Genomic DNA, 21,781 nt, shown 5'->3' with positions numbered 1-21,781 from the left:
ACACATCCCGCACCCCCGTGTCCCCCTCTCTCTCCTCACACATCCCGCACCCCCGTGTCCCCCTCTCTCTCCTCACACATCCCGCACCCCCGTGTCCCCCTCTCTCTCCTCACACATCCCGCACCCCCGTGTCCCCCTCTCTCTCCTCACACATCCCGCACCCCCGTGTCCCCCTCTCTCTCCTCACACATCCCGCACCCCCGTGTCCCCCTCTCTCTCTCCTCACACATCCCGCACCCCCGTGTCCCCCTCTCTCTCCTCACACATCCCGCACCCCCGTGTCCCCCTCCCTCTCCTCACACATCCCGCACCCGCCTGTCCTCTCTCTCTCCTCACACATCCCGCACCCCCGTGTCCCCCTCTCTCTCTCCTCACACATCCCGCACCCCGTGTCCCCCTCTCTCCTCACACATCCCGCACCCCCGTGTCCCCCTCTCTCTCTCCTCACACATCCCGCACCCCGTGTCCCCCTCTCTCCTCACACATCCCGCACCCCCATGTCTCCTCTCAGTTGCTTCAGTATCAGGCAGCACAGGACACGCAGCTGGCGCCTTTTCTTGTACGCGAGAGCATGGCTCCTCCCACACGAGTCCGGTCACATGACCGTGACGTCACGAGAGGTCCTTTAACCACTTAGAAGTCGCACAAACCCAAGAAACATGGCGGCCTCAATGTCACCGGCGCTTAGACAAGTGTTATGGGTTAGGAAAGCGACGGCGGCTATTGTCTCCCCGAGCAGGTAACGGGATGGGGCGTGCGGCTCGGAGTGTCCGCTCCTGCCATAGGAGGGAGTGAGGAGTGTGACCCCGTGCCCTCAGGCTGACTCCTGTGTGTCCTGACAGCCTGCCCTTACATTGTACACTACGTCTGTATTCACATGCTGCGGTCTCCTGGTGACATGTCATATGATGATCTGCACTGCTGTCGTCTGTAGTCGTAGTCAGATAACTGATACCAGTGATTATAGTCACACAGCCTAGAAGAGGGCAATAAAAAGTCACCAATAACAGCTGCAGGATGGCGCAGTCACATCACCTCCTGCGGGGGGTTTTGTTTTTCGAAATTCTAAAAAGAAAATGTCATGGTGACCATCGTGTGTGTGTATATAGCATGTCGTACTAGTGGTCGGATGGTGACCGTCGTGTGTGTGTGTGTGTGTATATAGCATGTCATGCCAGTGCCCGGATGGTGGCCGTCGTATGTGTATACAGCATGTCGTACGGTGACCGTCGTGTGTGTGTATATAGCATGTCATGCCACTGCCCGGATGGTGGCCGTCGTGTGTGTGTGTATATAGCATGTCATACCAGTTATTGGATGGTGACCGTCGTGTGTGTATAGCATCTCATACCAGTGGTCGGATGGTGACCGTCATGTATGACATGTTATATATACACACACGATGGTCGCAATCCAACCACTTGTATGACATGTTATATGTACACACACACACACACACACGATGGTCGCAATCCAACCACTTGTATGACATGTTATATATACACATACACACACGATGGTCGCAATCCAACCACTTGTATGACATGTTATATATACACACACACACGATGGTCGCAATCCAACCACTTTTATGACATGTTATATGTACACACACACACCAGTCAACGTCCAACCACTTGTATGATATGCTTTATATACACATACACGACGGTCACCATCCAACCACGTGTATGACATGCTATATACACACTCACAAGTGGTTGGATGGTGACTGTTATGTTATGTGTGTGTGTATATAGCATGTCGTACACGTGGTTGGATGGTGGCCGTCGTGTATATAGCATGTCATACACATGGTTGGCTGGTGACTGTAGTGTGTGTGTTTGTGTTGGATGGTGACTGTCGTGTGTGTGTGTGTATATAGCATGTCATACACGTGGTTGGATGGTGACCGTCGTGTGTGTGTGTATATAGCATTTCATACATGTGGTTGGACAGTGGCCGTCGTGTGTGTGTGTGTGTGTATATAGCGTGTCATACAAGTGGTTGGATGGTGACTATCGTGTGTGTGTATATAACATTTTATACCAGTGGATGGATGGTGACTGTTATGTGTGTGTATATAGCATGTCATACAAGTGGTTGGATGTTATGTGTGTATAACATGAGATAAGTGGTAGGTTGGTGCCGCTGTATAGACGTAGCCTCCAGGCTCCTGTGTGATGACGTGTACATTTTAGACAAAGCTATTGGTAGTCTGATTGTAAATGGGTTGTCCAGTTTAAAGATTTTATGATCTATGTGTAGTATAGCCACATGCCGCTGCTCTCGCGGTATCCTCTCGCTGAGTGTCCTGCCTTATTCATGTCCCCCTCCAGGCTCGGTGGCCCACAGTTCAAAAGTTGAATCTACCGTTGGGCCTTCTGCTTGGTGGAGCCCCAGGTACCGCATAGGTTGTGCAGAAACCTCACATGATGATGCAGATATTCAGCATACATCATGTCATCCACCCTGTAATAATATCAGCAGATTATCTAACAAACTCCCCAGTTCTGTAGATGCTTTGTATGACATCTAATGTTTAGCCCCATGAAAAGATTTTACCTGTGGTCCCCCGGCTTTCCAGTCCAACAATGTCCACGTATGTCTGACTTATGTTTTTGTATATGCGCCCCCAGGAATATTGTGGTTGGGCGGATACACAGTATCTGATCAGTTGGAGACCCATTACTGTGTTTGGGAGACTGTTTCTTCCGGATCACAGGCCAATAAAGACACATTTGATACTAGTTCTTGATACAGCACAATCCCATTCATGTGGCCAACTATCAGTACAGAGCACAACCACCATACTTTGTACAGTAGGGAGTGGAGGGATGGAAGGGGTGTTTTGCCACGGAGGGGCTCTGGTGGAGCTTCCCCAGTATATAGTCTCCCCCCCCCCCCCCCCCAAGTATAGCCCATACCAGCCCATCCCCTGACCCGAGCATGCCAAGTCTATAAAAAAAAAAAAACCCACTGTACTCGCCTTACCGACGCCCCCTGCAGGTCCTCTTCTTGCTTGGGGTGCTCCGGCTCCATCTTCAGCTCCTCTTTGTGGTTCCCGCTCGCGCCAGGATCACACGATGACGTCAGCTGCTTGCCCGCGTCATTGTTTGTGCGCCACCAGCATCGGGACCCGAAGAGGAGCCGGAAAAACATGAATAGGACCCGAAGACATTTATAGACTAGAGTATAAGCCTAGTTTTTTTTTTGGCACAATTTTTTTTGTGCTGAGAAATTCATCTTATACTCGAGCATATACGGTATATACACACCATATATACACACATATACATACAGTACAATAGGAATTTAATATACAATATGTACAGTATATAATAGTGCACATCCTCCATTCTTTAGTGTGGCAGGTTAGGTGACCGGGGCCCCCTGGCAATGTAGGTCCCATAGCAGCTGCCGCTGTAGTTACGCCCCTGTTGCAGGCAGGGAGAGACTTTTGCACAAGTTGAATCCCCAGGACTGTAGATTGGCTTAGCCTTGATATCACAGTTATGTTTTCAGCCATGCCGTTCCTCCCACTACTTTTCTCTTGTGAATTGTGAGTGAGCGATGAGTGGCTGAGACGAGTATTACATAATAACTCGCAGCCGTAGAGTTAGTACAAGCATTTGTAAGAGTCTGGTGACTGAAGAGTTGACCCTCCGAGGAGATTTCTTAGAAATGACTTTTACTCTTATAAACATTTCTACTAAAAACATTTTGGTTGACAGCGGATGTTGGGCCCACGTTGGGGTATCCTGGGACTTAGGGGCTCCTTCAGGACTGTGCAGAAGAGCAGTGTTCAGAGGGCTGAGACCTAAGGATTAAGACATAATTGTGTGTCATTGAATTTCATGGGGGTTTTGTTCCCTCAGTCACTTTGTTTTAGTTTTTTTTTTAAAGTTGATTCATTGAAGGACACATGTATTCATAAATATTACAATATATATGCTACTTTTTTGTTATACATGGATTGAGAGCATAGGACTGTGAAACAAGGGTGTCTACGATCCGTTTTATTCATCTAAATTTGCTGAAAGTATTAGGTATTGGCCATGGATATCCTGTGTAAACATACTTTTTGTGTGTGTTGTTAGTAGCAGCAGGACTGTCAAAAATGCATTTATTTTCCAGGATTGTAGCTGCACTTGGTGCACTCCTATGTGAAATGGTATAGTACATCTCCTATCCTCTGTAGCGGGCTTCTGGTTAGATATTACAGAAGAGGGACTGGGAAACAGTTTTGATTACAGAGATCAAAGAACATAGCATTGTCAGTCCAGCTACAATCCGGGAGTTTAACAGCCATTTGATTACACAGCTCTCTTTGGAGCATACCTAACCTTGTCTGCAAATTAAACTACTGTTAGGTTCCCTTTTCAAGTGGTTTCCCAGTTTCCTTGAGGGCCCAGGAAAAGGCAATGCACCCAACTTCTTCCTGACATTGATGGCTGTCACAATAAGAGTCGTGAGGGAGGTAGCAAGTTAAGTACCTGTTCTTCTTGCTTTTTTCCGTAGCGGTCTAACAATATCACAACAGACCCTTTGGTGGTAGCTTCATACTATAAGATATACACTCACTGGCCACTTTATTAGGTACACCTGTCCAACTGCTCGTTAACACTTAATTTCTAATCAGCCAATCACATGGCGGCAACTCAGTGCATTTAGGCATGTAGACATGGTCAAGACAATCTCCTGCAGTTCAAACCGAGCATCGGTATGGGGAAGAAAGGTGATTTGAGTGCCTTTGAACGTGGCATGGTTGTTGGTGCCAGAAGGGCTGGTCTGAGTATTTCAGAAACTGCTGATCTACTGGGATTTTCACACACAACCATCTCTAGGGTTTACAGAGAATGGTCCGAAAAAGAGAAAACATCCAGTGAGCGGCAGTTCTGTGGGCGGAAATGCCTTGTTGAGGTCAGAGGAGAATGGGCAGACTGGTTCGAGCTGATAGAAAGGCAACAGTGACTCAAATCGCCACCCGTTACAACCAAGGTAGGCAGAAGAGCATCTCTGAACGCACAGTACATCGAACTTTGAGGCAGATGGGCTACAGCAGCAGAAGACCACACCGGGTGCCACTCCTTTCAGCTAAGAACAGGAAACTGAGGCTACAATTTGGACAAGCTCATCGAAATTGGACAGTAGAAGACTGGAAAAACGTTGCCTGGTCTGATGAGTCTCGATTTCTGCTGCGACATTCGGATGGTAGGGTCAGAATTTGGCGTTAACAACATGAAAGCATGGATCCATCCTGCCTTGTATCAGCGGCTCAGGCTGGTGGTGGTGGTGTCATGGTGTGGGGAATATTTTCTTGGCACTCTTTGGGCCCCTTGGTACCAATTGAGCATCGTTGCAATGCCACAGCCTACCTGAGTATTGTTGCTGACCATGTCCATCCCTTTATGACCACAATGTACCCTGTAACATCTGATGGCTACTTTCAGCAGGATAATGCGCCATGTCATAAAGCTGGAATCATCTCAGACTGGTTTCTTGAACATGACAATGAGGTCACTGGACTCAAATGGCCTCCAGTCACCAGATCTCAATCCAATAGAGCATCTTTGGGATGTGGTGGAACGGGAGATTCGCATCATGGATGTGCAGCCGACAAATCTGCGGCAACTGTGTGATGCCATCATGTCAATATGGACCAAAATCTCTGAGGAGCTTCCAGCACCTTGTTGTATCTATGCCACGAAGAATTGAGGCAGTTCTGAAGGCAAAAGGGGGTCCAACCCGTTACTAGCATGGTGTACCTAATAAAGTGGCCAGTGAGTGTACTCTCCTTCTCTAAGTTCCAGCATGTCCTTCATGGCACATAATCACTGACCCAGGACTCGGTGGATGTGGAGGGTCAGCACTAGGCACTAAGGGGACGGGGGAGGCCATAGGACCAGACAAAATTGCTGCACACTGTGCTGTGTTTGTCCAGTATTTTTGACCGAATCTACATCAGAACTTCCTGCCTGGATGTGATTGACGCTGAAAAAATATTCTTTCCGAATTTTAGAGAAAATATTTAGCTTTGCTGCCCCGACTGTTGTTATGGTGTGACCTTTCCAAGAAAAAAAAGGAAAAACAGAAATCAGTATTTACACCCATTCCCCCCCCCCCTCCACCATGTGGGGTCATTGCACACAGTACGTTGTGTAATGATGGTTGAATTCGGTCAGGGGGCAATGGAGGTCTGATGTCGCGGCTGCACAATAACGCTGTCTCCCCGGATTACGGTAATAGTTTATAAGGGATCCAAATTTGATGCAGATTTGTATGTATTGTGTACAGGCGGTCCCCTACTTGAGGACACCCGACTTACAGACGGACCCCTCTGCCCCCTGTGACCTCTGGTGACCTCTCTGGATGTTACTTTAGTCCCAGATTGCAATGATCAGCTGTAAGGTGTCTGTGATGAAGCTTTATTGATCATCCTTGGTCCCTTTACAGCAAAAAAATTGTCACTGTGGCAAAAAAAAAAAATTGTCTAGATCTACAATTATAAAATATACAGTTTCGACTTGCATACAAAATCAACTTAAAAACAAACTACCTATAATGGATGGTCTTGTTGGGTAGAAGTTCATACGGTCATGTTGGTGACTGCTTATCCACATCTGTGTTACTGGAGGGGCAATGTATTTAGTGAAACTACAGCACAGAAGGGCAGTTGGTAATGCCCCCAGAGCCCTTCTGGCTCATTAGCATAATTTAAAAAGTTGATTTAGAAGGAAGGAGGCCATGGATAACAAATATAAGAATATTACCACAGTCTCGGTGCCTGGATCGATGAGTAAGTGTCCCTGGTTTATGATGGATTTTGGTGGTAGATTCCCGCTTACGGATGTGCACCGCTTTCTTAACCTCTTGAAATGCCCTGATTTGTCTGTACTGGATCCTGACCCTGAAATTGGGTGTAGACTCTGGCAGATTGTATCCTCTGCAGCCGTGGATTTTTGGGTGGCTTTCAGGTTGTAAAGTGAGTAGGTAGAGCGTCGTGCCAGCGTGTCAGTGCCTGCGGCCATTCCCCCATCTGACTACTATGGAGCCGCGATCAGGTGTTCTCTCTAGTCGGTGCCAAGTCTCGTTTTATGTAATTTCTGCAAGTTCCAGCATTTGTGGAAGGAAGTGCACATTATTAATATGTAATTAAATTATGTTACCTGACATGATGTCTAAAACATGGCTGCAGATTTGGCACCGTACTTCCGAAAAAGGAGAGGTTTACTTTCCCTTAACTCTTCTAATGCTTAGGGCGTCCTAGGAGAACAGACGTACACAGTTTTTTTTACTATATGTTGTGTTGTTTGTTTTATTTTTGATATTTAAAGCAAAATTCCAATTATTATTTTAAGTTACTCCTTTATGCATATAAGTGGACATACTGGTATTAAGATTACCCCCCTTATATATGAAATACAGCTTTTAGGTTTTATGTGCTTCACAAAGTGCAACATGCATGCACTGAAGGGATCGAGAAAAGTAGGTTAATATAAAGGTTTTTTTTTTAATATACACTGAGAACAATTAAAATCCACCATATAACGCCAAGTAAAACGAACTTTTGTGAAATCTAAATGTCCACTTAGGTAGCACCACTTATTGACAATCAATTTCACAGGCAATTCGCAAGACACACTCTTTAAAGGAGTGGTTCTGCAGGTGGGGAGCACAGACCAAATGCTTTCTGGATTATGTTTAGGCAGTGGGTCAGTATTGGTGTGGGGTGGCATTTCTTTGGAGGCCCTCCATGTGCTCACCTGCGGTAGCCTGACTGCCATTAGGTACCGAGATGAGATCCTCCGACCCCTTATGACACATTATGCTGGTGCGGTTGGCTCTAGGTTCCTCCTAATGCGGGACAGTGCTAGACCTCATATGGCTGGAGTGCCAGCAGTTCCTGCAAAATGAAGGCGTTAAAGCTATAGACCGGCGCTCCATCCACAGACCTGAATCCGGTTGAGCACATCTGGTCTTGAGACATCACATCTGGGAGGAGATCCCTCAGGAGACCATCCGCAACCTTATCCCGAGCATGCTGAGGTATTGTAGGGAGGTCATACAGGCACGTGGAGGCCACACACAATACTGAGCCTCATTTTGACTTGTGTTACGGACAATACATCAAACTTGAATCGGCCTGTAGTGTTTTTCTACTTTCATTTTGTGAGCAACTCCAAACCCAGGCCTCCAATGGTTAATACATTTGATTTCCATTGATGAATTTTTGTGATTTTGTTGTCGGCACATTCAACTTTGTACAAAACACAACTATTCAATGAGAATATTTCATTCATTCAGATGTAGGATGTGTTATGTGACAGTTCCCTTAGTTTTTTTTAGCAGTGTCAATATATACTCCTGCTTAAAGTCATTGAGGGTCATTTGAGAAGATAAACAGCCGATCCATAAGGACCTGTGGTTGGTTTAGTGACCCAAATTGGCCTGACAGGTTCCCTTTAAAGAGAAATGCAATGGGCAAGAGGTGACTGTGATAACTTTTTAGCATTATGTTTTTTGCCGTTGGGTTGTACTAATGAATAGAATAAACGGATATCGCTAATGATGATGAAAAGTCAGTGTTTAGTGAAAAGGATCTTGTGTTTTTGCTTGGAGCCGTTTCCCATCCCAACACAACACCATTGTTTAAAAGTCCTAAGTCAGACATTTTTCCAGAAGGTCCTGTACGAGGGGAGAACTTTCCATACAGCTGGCATGTCCTGTCTGCTGATTGGCCAATGGTTCCTGTGCACTTTGGGGGGGGGGGAGTTTAGTTATCTTGGCGGTGGCAGAGGGGCCTTTCCGTGCCTATATTTTCATATTTTATTTATTTAAGCAAGTTGTGCTTTTAATCTGGACAGTAGTTTTCTTGTCCATGATTGGATCTGCTAGTGAGACGTACAGTCAGTCCCCGGGTTACGTACAAGATAGGGTCCATAGGTTTGTTCTTAAGTTGAATTTGTATGTAAGTCGAAACTGTATACTTTATAATTGTAGATCCAGACAAAAATTTATTTTGCCCCTGTGACAATTGGAGTTTCAAATTTTTTTGCTGTAATTGGATCAAGGATTATCAATAAAGCTTCATTACAGACACCTTACAGCTGATCATTGCAGCCTGGGACTATAGTAACATCCAGAGAGGTCACCAGAGGTCACAGTGGGCAGAGGGATCCGTCTTTAACTAGGGGTCGTCTGTAAGTCGGGTGTCCTTAAGTAGGGGACCGCCTGTATACATTTTATTGGCAGATTCTAGTTGTAATAAAAATACCTTGCTCATTTTATGCAGCTCTGGGAATTTTCTTTTTTTCTGCCGAGCCAAAGTTTTTTTGTCTTGTTAGATTTCTTCGTGACTACATAAGTTACACTGCATCTGAAATGGGTTTTTAGACTGGTTCAGCAAAGGGGTTTGATACCTGGCACCCTCATGAACATTTTGGGTGTGTTCCCACTTCACATGGCAATGACATCACTCGGCCATTGGGTAGATCAGTCCCTTTTAAGTGAATGAGGCCAAGCTGCAATACCAGGCACGGTTACTATACTGCATATGGACTGGTTTGGTTTGGATAAGTGACGGTCTCCTCAAATGGCTCGTCATGGGGATGCCAGGTGTTGGACCTCTACTGGGGTCCTTTTATAGACCAGTGCTAGGGACAGCTCTCTCCTGTTGCTCATTACAACTTGGTTTTTACAAAAAAAAAAAAATCTCAATAAAAATATACTGTACCGGCCATCATTGCTGTGATTGGTCAGGGGACACCTACTGGACAAACCTGGCAAATTGCAGCCATGACTAGTTGCTAGAAGCCTAAAACTGCCTGAGTGGCTTCCCATCAAGCAGCATGTCCAGGTTAGGTGGAGTTGCCGAACATAAAGTTCGGGTCAGCTCATCTATACTCTTCATACAAGGTGGGGGGATGCTGACACCTGCGATTGCACTGATACCTGGTGTTAACTATTTGAATGCTGTCAGCTTACCGTATATACTCGAGTATAAGCCGACCCAAGTATAAGCCGAGGCCCCTAATTTTACCACAAAAACCTGGTAAAACCTATATATTTTTTACTCGAGTATAAGCCGAGTTTGGGGTTTCAGCACATTTTTTTGTGCTGAAAAATTAGGCTTATACCCGAGTATATAAGGTAGCTGTCAGCGATTAATTGTCGGTGGCACACAGAGGCACGGTTGCTTCCTGTGATGTCATCAGAGAGCGACAATCCTTTCCCATGATAGCCTGGAGTCTTTACAAGAATGCTATAGTGGTAAAGCCGTGAAAACAAGAAAATGTCCCTAATGGAATTTTTTTTTATTGCATTTGGAATTTTTTTTCCAGCTTCCAAGTACATTGCATTTGTTAGGCATAAAACAAGCCCCCGTACAGCTCTGCACACAGGAAAATGAAAAAGTTATGGAGACGGGAAGTGAAAAATGTAAACACAAAAAAATAAAAATGGCCTGGTCCTTAAGGGGTTAAGGTGAAGAGTAAGGACACGCTTAACCAAGTAACAATGGTGAATGTTAGACAACGTATCTTGATTGTGAAGGTCGTCCAGCAAAGTTGTAATTGGTACTGACCCAAAAATTGAGAAGCTGCAGTGAGCCTCTGGTGGTATTGAGGTGTCGCGTCTCCATCTCTCATAGCTATTAATTATTGGTTTCATTATGGTGTAGAACGTCTATTTATTACAGGCCGTCCCCTCGGTGGCAGGTAAGTGAGCCCTGCGTGCCGTGGCCCAGCCGGGATACACACTTTGAACTTGATCACAGATGTCTTTATTACAACCCAAGGGACGCAGCCTGGATGTGCATCATCTGGACATATTGTAACTTTTTGAAACTCCATTATTTGATCCTCACTTGAAAAGCTCAGATGTAGAATCAGTCCGCTGGGGTCGGTATGTGATAAACATTCCCATCTGGGTGGGTAGGATGACCTCAAACAATCTGGCATGTAATTCACAGATACAAAGCTTAGGAAACATCACTTTCAGCCTTATAATTACCACCTCAGGAACGGATAATTGGCACATATGTGGGTCCGAGGATTACAAAGGTCCTTGCGTTGTAATTGTGCTATCTGCTATATGAGTGGACGTTACAGTGTTTTTTTTTTTTTGTTTTTTTACCTCTTCTGCAAATGCTTGTAATAATGAGTTATGAGCGTGAGACTACGCAGACCATGAACTAAGCCGTATTGGGTCCTGGAGTGTAGACAGAAGACAGACTGAAGATTCTTCCCTTAAACCAGCCCCCAGCGTTTTTTTGACGTTTAGTACAGCGTCTCTATGATTTACGATCTCCTTAAAAAATGTTAATGCAGAGTTTTTACCTTCGCCATTCTGTAAATTGCGGTGGCTGGTTTCGATCAGATCGGTGGCAGATCTTTGGCAGCGTTTATTTGCCACACAGTGAGGAATAACCGTGTGAGATAAGATTATGATTCCTTCTTTGGCACTTAGACTTCTTAAAAAAAAAAAATTTTCTACTAAGTGAATACTTTGTGTACCGTACCTGTAATGTAGAGCAGCCCTTCGCAACCTCACGACTAAGGTAACCAAATTTTCTTCTGTTTGCATCCGGGGAACAAAACCTGAAAAAAAACAATAGTCAGTACAGCCACGTTGCCATAGGGCTGGCGGCGTTGGCTTCGCCACGTTGCCATAGGGCTGGCGGCGTTGGCTTCGCCACGTTGCCATAGGGCTGGCGGCGTTGGCTTCGCCACGTTGCCATAGGGCTGGCGGCGTTGGCTTCGCCACGTTGCCATAGGGCTGGCGGCGTTGGCCTCGCCACGTTGCCATAGGGCTGGCGGCGTTGGCCTCGCCACGTTGCCATAGGGCTGGCGGCGTTGGCCTCGCCACGTTGCCATAGGGCTGGCGGCGTTGGCCACAAAGTACCGGGCAGGTTGGCCTGACCCCTTTGCCAATGGACTAGTAGGGTTTCCTAATAAATAATAATTCCTTTATTTATATAGCGCACACAGATTGCGCAGGGCTTGCCAAATTGGTCCCTGTCCCCATGGGGCTTGCAATCTAATCAACCTACCAGTATGTTTCCTCTAGTCTTCCCTTTGTCAAAAGGACTAGGCTCGTTCCAAAAAGTGGCCTGGCCACGTTGGGGTGGGGCGGGGGCTTGGTGTTTGTAAGGTTTCCTCTAGCCTTCACATGAGGGCAAACGCACATCTGAACATGGCTGTATCTGATGATCAAGTGCTAAAGGAAATCTACCACTGGTTTATAGCTGTATTAACCCTTAATGTTGCTGGGAGTCCCCACCTGGCTGAATACAGCTTCGAGACATTTATTAGGGGCTCTGCTCCTCTAGTTTGGTTAAATATTAATTTAAAACTTTATGTAAATCCAGTTCCAGCGCTCCAGTGGGCAACTCCATAGCCTCTCCGGGGCTCTGGATCTTCGCGTCGCCCCTACCCCCCCAAAGCACTTCTTCCCTTCTCCCTTCCTTTGTTTGCGTGGACCAGTTTACCTTTAGAAATGAATGGGTTGATGGAAATATTAGCTTGGATACTGAATCCATGTTGTTGGGGCATCTTACTTTGCATTATAACTACAGGGTTTGGTGCTCTGTGTATCCTTGCTGTGTTCTGTATCATATAGTCTACAGAAGCCTGTAAAACTACGTGGAACATTCACGTTTGATCAGAGTTCACGAGTAAAGTTTTTTTCAGTTCACATTGACTTTTTTAAATTTGTGGTTAAATAACAAAATCCATATTGTAGTGGGGAGTAAACCACTTAAGCCCCCATTCAGAGGTTTGTCAGAGACGGGGCATGGGAAGATTTGTGAACTTACTGCAAATATTACACTTTAATCTTCAAAGTATTCAGGCCTCCGATCTGCAGCGAGGATGCCGGGGCTTGTCGTCTTTTACTATGTAGTCATCTGAAATGTTTTTTTTATTGCAGCTGTCCGTTCATGATTTTACCACCAAATCAACCATCAAAATTGATCATGATAAACCAGGGGCACTTACTCAAGACTTTCTGCTGTAATCTCAGTACAGAGGGAGCAGGGGGAGGGTGAGATGGTGTGAAAGCCTTGAAAGTCAAATCACAGGGGGGCTAGAGTAGCACATCAGGCTCAGTAGTATTATTATAAAAGTTTATTTTAGAAGGAAGGAGGCCATGGATAACAAATATAAGAATATTACATCAGTCCACCAAACATTCCTTGAGAATTTTGTAGCTACGCTAATGCGGAAACATAATCCCTGAACTAAGTGGTTTTACTGAAAAAACAATAAAATAATTATGATATAGAGGCTAAGTCGTTAATGTGGCTGCCCCTCACCCTAATTATGCACTGCTTCAGCCTGGTCCTGCCCAGCATAAGCCGAGAATAAGTTGTCACTGTGTTATTCCTGACAGGAAGAAGTAATCAATAGCTGCACCAACCTGCAGCTGCTTTGTATGAGTCATCCAGCTCAGGTTGATTAGTCCTGTCTGGACAGTTCAGGTAGCTCCTGTGTATGTGGAAGTAATGTGTTTATGTACGGCAGCCATCCTCCAAGCTTTCCCCAAGGTCCTGAATTATAGAATAGTTTTTTGAGCAAAACCACTCATTTCAGGGATTAAACAAGATATGTTTCCTTGAGGGAGGACAAAGCGCGGTGAAGTAGAGATAAAGAAACCAGGACATGCTCTATGCAAGAACCGTGAGTTTCTTGCAACTTTTAGTCCTATTCCAGTGTGGTCTGGTGACACATCGGGGGAGATCTGTCTAGGCCAGAATGTTTGGAGTAGTTTGCATCTGAAATTCCACATGTGTTGATTTTTAGTCAGTTTTCTGACTTGTCCCTAAAGGGCGGTTCCTTGTTAAAACAAGGGGGCGTGGCCTGTGCAACGGAAAATTCGATTTCCAAACCAGACCAACTACTAGTACAATAGTGCAAAGTACATCTCCCCAGTTTTGTACTGCACCAGATTAATCATCCAGCATCAGACACTGGGATTAATCTGGTGCAGCCCAGAACTGCACTGGTCCATTCATACATATCTCCCATCGATCTTTCTGGTCTCTGCACTAAGAGATCTATGTCTGTACACTCTCTAATCCCTTCTCCTAACTCAATACAGATCTTGTAAGGTCTATGAACAGTTTAGCAATCGGGTAAGGGCTGAGAACAGGAAACAGAAGCACGTGTATCTGATAAGAAATACTAGTGTTTCCCCTTCACCACGACGGCACCAACCAGAGAGAGGGATCCGCCCCCAGGGACAGGAAACCTGAGCATAAAAACATGCACCTCCTATTCTGCCTCAGTGGTTTCCTGTCCCTGGAAGGGACCTGAGCGTGGGCTGAGGGAACCTCTGGTTGGTTCCGTCGGGTGCCCACAGTTTCTGACTTACCGGGGGGCGCGTCGCGTCTCTCCGGAGAAGGCCGGCTCCACGTGGTCTTCTCCTCCTGTACTGCGCCTCGCTGTGGTGTCGGATGCGCGCGACCGGAAGTGCTCGCTCTTCACTTCCGGGTCGCATCGGCGCTGCCCGGAACGGAGTGGGCAGCGTGAAGACAGGAGGAAAAGAAGAAAAAACACCGGTGAGATAACCACCGGGGTATTTGTGGGGCTGGCTGGGCTCGTTCTGTGCATATGTGTATATGCAATAGAAGAACGAGCCGGCAAAGCTGGACCGGAAGGGGGCGTGGCCTGGCTGAAATTTTCTTCACATTTAAGCGCCATGCAAGAGTAAGCATTTGGTGCTTTGCAGCTCAGGCCAGGAGAATGGCGGATAAGCGTGAGCTCCCTGAACCCCTGAAGAACCCAACTCCGGTAATGAAGGTGTGGTGAGTTACCCGATGGGGCATTTTTTACTTACACACACTAATGTTCTGATTCTTAATGGTTTTAGGGAGAAGATACTCCCAAGAAAGCCACTAGGAAAACACACCACAGGGAATGTAGGATGTGCGGTAGGAAGTTGCCGTCTGGTTATGAAAAAAATACGTGTTCGTCCTGTATTGGGAGAAGAGGTCCAATTGACAGTAAAAGAAACGATTAATCCGGCACCTATATTACCGGATAAAAATCTCCCGGGTCCTTCCACTGTAACAGCCCCGGAAGACCCTTCAAACTCTGAAGAAGAGGGTATTATTCAGGATGAAACAACCTCTTCGCTCTCTGAGGAGGAATTGACGGGGCGTCCTTTATTCCTAACGGAGGACACTGATCAATTGTTAAAAATGATTAGAGCCACTATGGACATTGAGGAAAAGAGAGAGCCAAAGTCAGTCCAGGACATTATGTTTGAAAGTTTAGCGGAAAAGAAAAAACGCACTTTTCCCATTCACAACACTATTTCCACATTAATTTCAAAGGAGTGGGAAAACCCTGACAAGAAATCTTTTATTTCCAGAGCAATTAAAAGGAAATACCCCTTTGATTTGGATAATACTTCATCCTGGGGCCCTCCACCTAAAGTGGATGCTTCGATCATAAAAATGGGCCGTGGGGCTTTCCTACCCTTTGAAGATATTAGTTCCCTAAAGGATCCTTTAGATAGGAAAGCGGATGGATACCTTAAAAAAACTTGGGAATCTTCGACAAATGCGTTTAAACCAGCTGTGGCAGCCGCTTGCACGGCCCGAGCAGTATTGATGTGGTTAGGCCAATTGGGGAATGATATACAAAATAAAGTCCCTAGAGAAAGTCTGCAGTCCTCTATTGCAAATATACAGAAAGGAGCAGCTCTTTTAGCAGACGCCTCGATTGATAGTCTGAGACTATCAGCAAGATCTGCGGCACTATCAAACTCTGCAAGAAGAGCCCTCTGGCTAAAAGACTGGTCGGGTGATTTGGCCTCTAGGAGCAGACTGTGTAATATACCCTGTAATGGAGATTTTTTATTCGGTCCCATCCTGGATGATTTACTAGAAAAAGCGGGGGATAAGAGGAAAGGATTCCCTTCCCCTTATGTTCCCTATAAATCAAGATCCTTTCGGTCCTTTCGTAGGGCAAGGTTTGAAAGGAGAGAGAAAGACTCCAGACCAAATTCCTCCAGACCACAGAGGAATAGAGGGTTCTTATTTAACCAGTCTAGGAATCAGTCCAAACTGGCCCGTTCCCATCCACAATGACATGAGGCCCCAGGTAGGAGGAAGACTCTCCTTTTTCCTCCCGGCCTGGAAAACAATATCAGACAGCAACTGGATCCTAAGTACCATCTCACAAGGGATAACCTGGGACTTTACAACTCTCCCTCCTCAGAGATTCAGAATCACAAAAGTCCCGTCCGGAAAAGGTGGACTAGCAATGATGTCAGAAATTGCTACTCTTCTTTCCAAAAAGGTACTGTGTCAGGTACCGTCGGGGGAAAAGGGTCAAGGATTTTATTCAACTCTTTTCTGGGTGAAAAAACCCAACGGGTCATTAAGAGCTATAATAAACTTAAAAGGTTTAAATTCACATCTTCAGATCCCAAGTTTCAAAATGGAAACTTTAAAGTCTGCGGTAAATCTGCTATTCCCAGGATGTTTCATGGCGTCAATAGACCTGGCAGACGCTTATTACCATATTCCAATTCATCCGGAATACCAGAAGTACCTAAGACTTGCGGTTCAAGTAGATCAAAGGATCTTGCATTTCCAATTCAGAGCACTTCCCTTTGGCATAGCCATCGCACCAAGGGTTTTTACAAAGGTTATTTCAGAAATGGCAACCTTTATAAGAAAAGAGCCAGGTCTGTTCATCCCGTACTTAGACGATTTCCTACTAGTTGGTGCCTCAGAACATGCAGTAAGGAACCAGGTAGACAGGGTATGCAAAATCCTAGATTTCTTGGGTTGGGTCAGAAACCTAGAAAAGTCTTGTATAACCCCGTCAACACAAAAAAGTTTCCTGGGCATACTGCTGGATTCCCAGTGTCAAAAAACTTTCCTTCCTCTAGAAAAGCAAGAAAAAATTACAAAAGGAGTAACCGACCTAATCTCCACTCCCGAAATCTCCATCAGAGGAGCCATGTCTCTTCTGGGTTGTTTAGTGGCAAGCATTCAGGCGGTCCCTTGGGCTCAGTATCATACAAGGGAACTCCAAAATTTTCTCCTCAGCACATGGGACAAGCGTCCAACATCCCTAGACAAGAAAATAAGAATTCCCGACATAGTACTAAAATCTCTAGACTGGTGGTTAGTTCCCCAAAACTTAACACAAGGTCTCCCATGGGTGTTAGACTGGGAAGGAATAATTACTACAGATGCCAGCCCCTGGGGATGGGGGGCTCAAGTAGTAGATCAGTCTTTTCAGGGCAACTGGGAATCACAAGAAGACGGCCTATCTTCCAATGCAAAAGAGTTATTGGCAGTACTAAAAGGGCTAAAAGCAGCACTTCCACTCTTACGGGAACAGAGGGTGTTAGTAAGGTCAGACAACACCACTACTGTAGCCTACATAAACAAACAGGGAGGCACAAAAGGGTTACACCTAATGAAAATTACTTCCCAGATCTTTCACTTGGCAGAAGTTCACTTCAAATCCCTAAGTGCAGTACATATAAGGGGTACAGAAAATGTCCAGGCAGACTTTCTGAGCCGAAATTTCATCTCCCAGGGAGATTGGGCTCTGAACGAAAAAATTTTCCACATGATAACAAAATTGTGGGGGTATCCAGAAGTAGACCTCTTCGCCAACAAAGGGAATCGAAAAGTAAAAAACTTCTTTTCCCTAAATCGCAGAGACCATCCCCTGGCCATAGATGCATTCTCCCAAAATTGGGGACACTACCATCTACTCTATGCCTTCCCTCCCATGGTGTTAATACCAAGAACGGTGGGGAAGATAAAGCGGGACAAAGCAAGAGTGATTCTCATTGCCCCGTTTTGGCCACGCCGTGCTTGGTTTTCAAGTCTCAGGGATATGTCAATCGCAGACCCGTGGATACTGCCCGACAGGAAAGACTTATTATTCCAGGGTCCTATCTGTCATCCTCAAGTGAAAGGGCTTCATTTAACGGCATGGCTCTTGAAAGGTTAATCCTACAAAATAGGGGACTCTCTTCTCGGGTAATATCCACTCTGCAGAATAACAGGAAGCCTATCACCTACAAAATTTATTTTAGAACATGGAAGGCTTTCTTTTCATTTGTAGGAAATCATGACATACACATAGATAACCCAGACTTTAAGCTTATTCTAGACTTCTTACAGTTGGGACTTGAGAAAGGGTTAAAACCAGCAACTTTGAAGGTTCAGGTGTCAGCCCTAGCAGCTCTTTATGACCAGGATATAGCTAGTCATCCCTGGATATCTAGATTTATTAAGGCCTCAGTGAAACTTCGTCCTTCTATTAGATCTAGACTCCCCCCTTGGGACCTGTCATTGGTCCTGAAATCATTATCTGGTCCCCCATTTGAGCCTTTAGAAAGTATCCCAATTAAGCTTCTTATATTAAAATCAGTATTTCTAACAGCCATTACCTCGGCGAAGAGAGTAGGTGAAGTAGCGGCATTGTCATGTAGACCCCCCTACTTTTCTGTCCTACATGATAGGATTATTCTAAGACCCGACCCTGAGTTTCTTCCAAAAGTGGTCTCTAATTTTCATAGGTCCCAAGAGGTAATACTTCCATCATTTTGCACAAATCCTAGATCAGAAGGTGAAAAATATTTTCATAACCTTGATGTTAGACGCAGTATTCTCCAATACTTAGAGGTTTCAAAATCCTGGAGAAAATCAGATAGTTTATTTGTTCTCTTTTCAGGAAGAAACAAAGGCTCCAAGGCTTCATCTGCAACCATCGCCAGATGGATTAGAGTCACTATACAATTGGCTTACGAACTGGCTGAGAAATCTGCCCCAGAGAATATTCACGCCCATTCTGTCCGGGCACTAGCCACCTCTTGGGCAGAATTCAGACATGCCTCCTTGGACCAAATTTGTCAGGCTGCATGTTGGACTACCCCCCACACCTTCTTCAAACATTATCGGGTGAATGTGGCGGGGTCATCTGAACTTTCTTTTGGGAGGAAGGTTCTCTCCTCTGTTATCCCTCCCTAATACTTTTCTCTGAAAATCTCTCTGGTTGGTGCCGTTGTGGTGAAGGGGAAAACAGTAGTTACTTACCGGTAATGATGTTTCCTCGAACCACGACGGCACCTGGTATATTCCCACCCAGGGTGTTCTTTCCTAAAATCTGTTTCTATAGGATAATTCACGGGTGTTGCAAACAAAAAAAAAAAAAAAAAAGACATATATATATTATATATATATAAATTACGCATACATGGAAAACGATATATAGATTTATATGTTTCTGATGTACTAATGATATGGCTCTTCCAAGTCTCTGTAAACACTGAGGCAGAATAGGAGGAGCATGTTTTTATGCTCAGGTTTCCTGTCCCTGGGGGCGGATCCCTCTCTCTGGTTGGTGCCGTCGTGGTTCGAGGAAACATCATTACCGGTAAGTAACTACTGTTTTTCAATATTCGCCTCATCTATTTATTTATAAACAAATTTTGGAATTAGTGTAAAATTATAATTACAATTTCAAAATAAGCAAAGGAGTAGAAATTGTGAAATCCCTCAGTCGCAGGCTGTTTGCAGTCGTGTGAATAAATCCTATAATACATGCGATAAGACATCAGTCATTTTAGATCCTCAGATATTCTCCGGGTTCACCCCTTTAAAGGGAACTTGTCAGATATTTTATTATTTCAAATGAGTCACACTGAGGCTGGAGGGGAACATCTCTTCTTCAGTGCAGATGAGAATATCGTCATTCAGAATGCATCAGGAGTATGTGTGGTACAGGTTTTACAATACGGCCAGTTAAAAGGGTTGGGCCCTCTTTTTGCATAAGTTGCCCAGGTGCATTTACTGCCTTGTGGATACTCCCTGAATGTTCATCAAGTGATTCAGCAGTCCTGCCACTTATTTCTATGCTGTGTGCAGACCCTCTGTGATTCTTTGTTTACATCTCCGAGCTGTGAAGATTAGGAGGAGCTGTTGCAGGAAAGTTATGACTCCTCTTGCTCCCCCTCTCTCATTGAGGACCAGCAGTGGAATCAGAGACGCAATGGTTGATGACATGAGGGCGGACTGAAGCAGTAAGGGGAGGCTGTGTATATTTGCAGAGGGCAGCATGGTGAGAACATGGAAAGGCTGAAGGTATCAAATCATAGACCTATATAGACACACATACATGCAGAGACATGTCTAATGGAAGAGATTTATTTAAAAGTAGACAACCCCTTTAAAGAGTCAGGAGTTCCCAACTTTGTCCTTAGCCCTGTCTATCTTAAGTTCTGAGGTCACCAAAATAAGACCAAAACATGTTTCTACATAGTAATAAGGCGTATCAAGTTCTCCAGCCTCTAAAAGTGACTGTTCGCTAACAAAAAGGGACACTTCTTATCATTTGAATAAGTTTATGGAGGCAGTGTTTATTATGCTAAAACTTGCCCATCAAAGAGGGAACACTAAATGAGGGTGCTGATATCTAGTGGGGTACAAGCTGGTGACGGTGCCCCTTTACGTTTGTATGTTTCTTTCATCCCTTCTGGTTTCATTGTGCGTGGTCTAGGTGGGATGACCTTTTTAGGATGTTTCTCAATCTGTAATATTTTTTCTTCTCCAAACATTAAGATCGTGTTTTGAGCAGTTGTTTTTACTTAAAATGAGATGTTTTCAAGTCACAATAAACAGATCCCAGATTAGCATATTTTCAGATTAGGGCCTGTTTTATTGATCGCTGCTTGGAGCTTTTTTGATGCAATTTTAGCTTTCATTATTCTAAAAGAAAACCATATCCCAGATCCCGTTACGTGCAGATGTCTTTATACCAAGAAATGCTCATTTAAAGGTCCTATTTTACTTATTTACCAACTGGGGTTATGATTATAAGTCTTCAGTACTCCTTGGAAGGTATCAAAGGGATCTTCCATGCTAAAACTATTTAGGATCTCTGTGGAGGATTGGTCATCCATATCCGATTTGGGTAAACCACCCAATCAGCCATTAGTAGGTGGTAAACCAAGAGCTGATCTGCAGTGACTTTATACGACCACTACCTACAGAATGGAGCTGTTGTATCCTCTTGTTTATCAACTGCTGAGAACATCTGGATTGTGGGAATGCTAGGAGTATGACCACCTCCATTCTACTCTAGGGATATGTTCTCGTCACTTTTAGCTGAGAAAACTGCTTTAACATGGGCCGCTAGTTTATTTCGGTGGGATTAATGAAGATATGTGGTACGTTGAGAACATAAGTCTATTTCCTTTTCACTATTAACAGTTAGTGTAGGTTTGATGACGCCTTGATATGGCAGCTGGCATCATAAGTAGAGATTAGCGGACCCGAACCTTGGGTTAGGGGCTTCGCCTAACCCGGACATGTTGCTTGATGGGTTGCAGAGCAGCCAAGCGGGCAGCATTGAACCGCTAAAAACTAGGTATGGCAGTGATTGATCAGGTAGACACCTTGTGGATTCATCTGGCATCACAGAACCACAGAAGAGCCTTCCCATTTTTCTGTGGTCTTCCGGCATATTTGTAAGCTTCATGGATGGCTGTTCTCTTGAATTCTATGGACTTTGTGAAAAACTTTTTTGGGGGAAGAGATAAGTTCTTATGTCATAGAAAACGGATTAGAGACAATGGCCAGAATTGAACAAGATCAGTGTTTCTCACGTCGTTGTTGATACCCCTGCACAGCGCGCGCTTAATTCATTAACGGGCATCGGACGTTTTCCCAAGTCTTCCTTCCCCCCTTCTTGAAAAGTGGTAAGGACAGGTGAAAACTCAATTTTCACCATAACCTTTTCAT

At 44.9% G+C, this 21,781-nt stretch overlaps 1 protein-coding gene across 1 annotated transcript in view; it reads left to right on the top strand.

Annotated features, from left to right (window-relative positions):
• The first annotated feature begins 581 nt into the window (after positions 1 to 581).
• NDUFS4 (NADH:ubiquinone oxidoreductase subunit S4) overlaps positions 582 to 21,781 on the top strand; it is an 82,760-nt gene continuing 61,560 nt past the window's right edge. Inside the window, exon 1 of the mRNA XM_072136207.1 lies at positions 582 to 739. Coding sequence (XP_071992308.1) covers positions 660 to 739 — 80 coding nt within the window. The 5' untranslated portion in view covers positions 582 to 659. The remainder of the gene's footprint in view (positions 740 to 21,781) is intronic.

The sequence above is a fragment of the Engystomops pustulosus genome, chromosome 1 (assembly GCF_040894005.1).
Source record: "Engystomops pustulosus chromosome 1, aEngPut4.maternal, whole genome shotgun sequence".
NCBI lineage: Eukaryota > Metazoa > Chordata > Amphibia > Anura > Leptodactylidae > Engystomops > Engystomops pustulosus.
This window is presented reverse-complemented; position numbering and strand designations above follow the sequence as displayed.